Source organism: Galeopterus variegatus, unplaced genomic scaffold (assembly GCF_000696425.1).
Source record: "Galeopterus variegatus unplaced genomic scaffold, G_variegatus-3.0.2 Scaffold1454, whole genome shotgun sequence".
Classification (NCBI taxonomy): domain Eukaryota; kingdom Metazoa; phylum Chordata; class Mammalia; order Dermoptera; family Cynocephalidae; genus Galeopterus; species Galeopterus variegatus.
Genome location: NW_007727565.1, coordinates 260,830 through 265,408, shown reverse-complemented (window position 1 = coordinate 265,408; position 4,579 = coordinate 260,830). Strand labels below are relative to the sequence as shown.

The window sequence follows — 4,579 nt, the reverse complement described above, 5'->3', positions numbered from 1 at the left end:
GGTCCGGGCTGAGAGCGTCACGGGCGCCCGGCGGTGCCAGCTCACTCCGGGCAGGGCAGGGCAGGGCAGACCCCGGCGGAGTCCGGACCCAGCAGATCTGGACCGGACAGAGCGAATCCCGGACGGTGCCGAGCCCGGGGAATGCCGAGCGTGGGCTGAGGGGATCCCGGAGCCCTCCCAGCCCTCCGAGTTTGGCTCACGCGCTGGGACCGGCCCAGCGTCACCTCGGTCGCCCTGCGCCCGGGTCACCTGTGGCCTCAGAGCCCCGAGCCCGCCGGACCCTCGCTCGTTCCAGATCCGGAGCCTGGCGGGGGTTGAGGGAGATTTTTCCTGCCCCCTTCCCTGGAACGCGGTGGCCCCGCCCCCTCCCACCGCCCAGATGCCTCGGGCCGCGGCTCGGAGGACCTCCCTGGGGCCAGGGGCCGAAGGGTCCAGAGAGAGAAGCCCGCCCTAGGGAGCCTTGGGGGCCCCCCAACCTCGTCTTGGGGCTTGGCCCCCGGCGCTGCTTGGAGTAAAGGCCGGTGCCCCCACCCTCGGTGAGTCGGGGCTCTGAAGGAAGGCGGGGCTGAGGAGGGAGGGTCCGCTGGGGAGGAGGGAGGGTCCGCTGGGAACGAGGGCACCCTGGGGCCACTAGGAGGAAGGATGGATAACTGGCGAGGCCCTCTGGTGAACTAGAGGGGCCAGGCCTGGCTGGTAGGGTGGGGGTGGGGATGGGGAGAGCCGCGGCCAGGGTGCCCCATAGCAGGCTGAGGACTTCTGCCTCTAAAGCAGGGGGCTCCCTCCCTTTCCCTCTAGAGGAGGGGCTGTGCTGTAAAACATCTGCCTCCGTCACCCCTTCCTACAAAGAAAGATAAATAAACCCCTAGCGAGGAAGGGTGCAGGCAGGGGAGAGGAGGGAGGCAGCAGCATTGCTGGCTGGTGCTGCAGCCTGGGAGGGCTGACGCCAGGCTCACTCTCTCTGCAGGGGGCTGCCCTCCTCCAATCCAGCTCCCTCCCCAAAGTCACCCACAGCTGGAGCCCCCTCCACATCTCGAAGACCCCAGCCACCATCCCTCTGCAGGTGTCAGTTGCATCCAGAGACCTCTGTCTTTGCAACTGCCTAGGAGTTGTGAGGGGCTTACTGCTGCTTCCCCCCTCATCCCAAGGGCATCTCTTACCCTTAGTCCCTGCAGAGTCATCCCCCTGCCTCTGTGTCCAAGCTCAGGCAGAGATCAGCTCAGCACATTCACAGGCACTTCAGGTCTTGGAGGCCACTCCTGGGACCCAAGGCCCCTCCCCCTGCCCTCCTGTGTCCTCACCTTGACCCCCTCTGTCAGACTCTGTCTCCCTCTGGGTGTCTCATTTCCCACCCAGAGGCAGAAGAGGCTGGGTGGCAGGGGGCAGGGGCTGGGTGAGGGCCGCCCAGGGCCAGGGTGGGCTGGGGGGCCGTTAAGATGTGGAGCTCTGCCCAGCCGAGGGGGGCTCTGTGGAGGCAGACGCAGTGTGTGCCCGGCTGGGGGGAGTATGGGCAGGCCTGTGGCCACCTGGTGAAGGATGAACATTCGGGGCGCCCCGGACCTTGGGCAGCCCAGTGACGACCCCAGCAGTGGTGGCGAGCGGGAGCGGATTCGACAGCGCATGAAGATGGTCATCGGGCAGCTTGAAGGCATTCTACGGGAGCTCAAGGAGGTGGCCAAGGAGCTGAGGGAGGTAAGTGAGGGGTGAACAGGGGCCAGACAGACACTGGACCAGCCTTCTTGGGCTTGGGGCAAAAACACTCACACGTAGGTGTTTGAGTATGCAATGCTGTGTGCACATATGTCACTCTGCTGGGTACCTCCTTTCTCCTTGTTCTCCTTTCCTCAGATCTGCTTGGCTAAAAGTATCACCATACCCCAGGGCTGGAGGGTCCTTAATGTTGTAGACTTTGCTTGGGCAGCATGTCAGTGAGCCCATGGCTCTGTGGTTAGCACTCAGAGCTGCCAACTTGGCCAGTAAGGACTGAGTCCTACCACAGATTCTTAGTGGGAGACATTCTGCTGGGACCCAAGCTGACCCTTGACTCCACCATTTACCTCCCAGACTCTGACCTGGTCACAAGGGGCCCCTAGAAAGTGCAGATGGCTGTATTAAGGCACTCCGCATTGCTTGCAGCCCAGTTCAATGTATTTCCCTAGAGATTACAGAGATACTCAGAACCCTTGATCCTGGAAAAATTAAAGCCAGCTATGCCCTCCTTGTTCTGGGGTAAGAATGGGTCTGCAGAGCTGCTGGTGAGTATCAGAGTTTCCTGTGTACATTGGCAGGGGCAGGAGTCTCCTCTAAGGGGATGTGTCCCCATCCCACAGTTCTGAATGTTTTTGCCAAGGCTGAAAAGTCATGAGAAGTGCTAGGGTGTGTGTGTCATGTCCCTCTCTGTCTCTCTAAGTGGAGCCTGGTTTAATTACTGCTTCCTACATCGCTGGGGTAATGAGGTACACATGTCCTCAGCCCTGCTCCCTGGGCTGCGTTCAAGCCCAAAATGCATGACCAGCGTTCTGAGCTGCTGTACTGAATTTGCCCGCTGGGTGCCATTATGCCAGCCAGGTGGGCTTTAGGCAAATTTCAACTCCTGTAACCAGGGCCCCTGCAGAGATGGCCAGGAGAGTGATTGAGCTGGAGTTATGGGCTCAGGCTCTCCCAGCATGAGGCCAGCTGTGTAGGGAGGATAGGGGCTCTAGGAGGGCTGAGGAGGTAGAGTGATTCCAGCCTGGACTGAGAGTTAAGGCGTAGGGGTTGTCTGAAAGGAACTGAGTTCGGGGGGTGTGGGGGCAGGTCAGTGATGCTGGGGCAGGAGCTGAGGTTGGGCAGGGCAGTCTCTCTGCCCCTGGTCAGCACCATGGAAACCTTATCTCAGGAGGTGGGAATAACCATTGCTTCAGGTGGACAGAGGTGATGGTACTCTTACCCGTGGACTGGGCTGGCCATGGTCCAGGCTGAACATCTTTGGGCAGTATAATTTGGAGGTCAAAGGCCAGATGCCCCTGAACAACCCCTACTTCTCTAACCTCATGGGTCCAAAGTACTACAATCCCACCTACCCTAACCCCCATCTTATTTTAGACATTCTGCAATTCTATCAGGGCCATGGGAACTGTCCAGAAGCCCAGTCTTGGGCAAGGGCATGAGACCTATGCCCCAGCAGGCCCACCCAGAAAGAGCCAGGATTGACTCTAAGCCTGGGAGTCATTTTTGGTACAACTCTGAGCCTACTCCCAGCTGCGCATCTTCCAGGCTCCCAAGGTCTCTCTCTTCCCAGCAGAGCCATCCAGACCTTGAAGGGATCTTACAGGTAATTCAGACCAGCCCTGTTCATTCACTGTTGAAGAAACTGAGGCCCAGAGAGGGACAAGGGCTTGTCCAAGGTCACACAGCCTACTAGTGGCAGGACTAAGCTTAGAACTCAGGTTCCTGATGCATATTCTGGGGTTGTAGCAGGTGAGCTACTGGGCAATCTCTGCACTTGGACAGAGGTCTTCAAGAGATGATACCTTACACTCTTGCTGTGAGGCTATAGCACTAGTATTTATTTGCAGATCTTTTAGATGTCCCCTCCTTCCCTTTTCACACTCACTCACTCCCATGTCTCTAACTGCAGAGCTCCAGGTTCATAGGCCATGCAACCCAAAGGCCTGAGCCAAGACAGAGAAAGATGAGTCCCCTCCCCCCACAAACCCTGTAGGCCATGTGCCTCCACCCAAGTCTTTGGCAGGTTGCTACGGCAACCAGAGCCTACCCCGTATGCCACAGCCTGCCCGCTGCCAATGGCACCCAGCTGGGAGGTGAGGCAAGCCTCAGAGCTCCCTCATCCCCCAGGGATGGTCTGGCCATGGGGCGATGGCAGAGGGGAGTGCAGGGGAAGGCAGGGGAGGCTCTAGAAGGCCCAGGCAGAACAAGAGATGCCATAACTGACTTCCTGTGGGATAGGATTTGTTGGGAATGGTGTTACCAAGTGGTTGGGAGAAAAAGGTTTCTCCTGGTTGGGAGAAAAGGGTTGCAGCCTCCCTGCTCCCTGGAACCTGTGATCTTGGCTGTTGGTCCTCCTGCTGGATCTGTCTGGCTCTCCTCAGTCCCTTTTTATGGCATTTTTCCATCAGGGGCATAGGTAGGCCCAAGGTCAAGAGGGTGGCAGGCACTTGTTCCCTCATCACACCCCGCTCTCTGGGCAGCACCAGCTCAGGACCCACCAGCTGGGTTTTTGTCTCAGGAAGGCAAAGCACTTAGATGTGGAGACAAGGCTGCTGGAGCAGCTGCCCAGGATGCCTGATGAAGGAGCAAGGCCAGCAGAGAGGAAGGGCTAGCTGCATTCCCCTCTGCCACCCTTCTCCTCTGTCTGCTGCTCCCCTTCCCCAGCCCCCAGACACTCCTAATCATGGAAGACCTTCATCCTCTTGAGCACACAGCCTGGGATTTACTGAAAGATGAGAGATGCTAAAGCACTTCCTTCCCAAGCCCTGAGCCTCAGTTTGCTCATCTCTGAAAAGGGGGGATGGTGATTTGTACCTCCCAGTGATCTTACAAGGATGTATTGGAGACTTGGCATGCTGGGGGGGGGGGGGGG

General features: G+C 58.7%; 1 protein-coding gene across 1 annotated transcript in view; it reads left to right on the top strand.

Annotated features, from left to right (window-relative positions):
* The first annotated feature begins 269 nt into the window (after nucleotides 1-269).
* The window catches only part of LOC103593979 (chromosome unknown open reading frame, human C15orf59), a 13,960-nt gene continuing 9,650 nt past the window's right edge, over nucleotides 270-4,579 (top strand). The window contains exons 1-2 of the mRNA XM_008577136.1: nucleotides 270-536; nucleotides 965-1,689. Of these exons, the coding sequence (XP_008575358.1) occupies nucleotides 1,534-1,689 (156 nt within the window). The 5' untranslated portion in view covers nucleotides 270-536; nucleotides 965-1,533. The remainder of the gene's footprint in view (nucleotides 537-964; nucleotides 1,690-4,579) is intronic.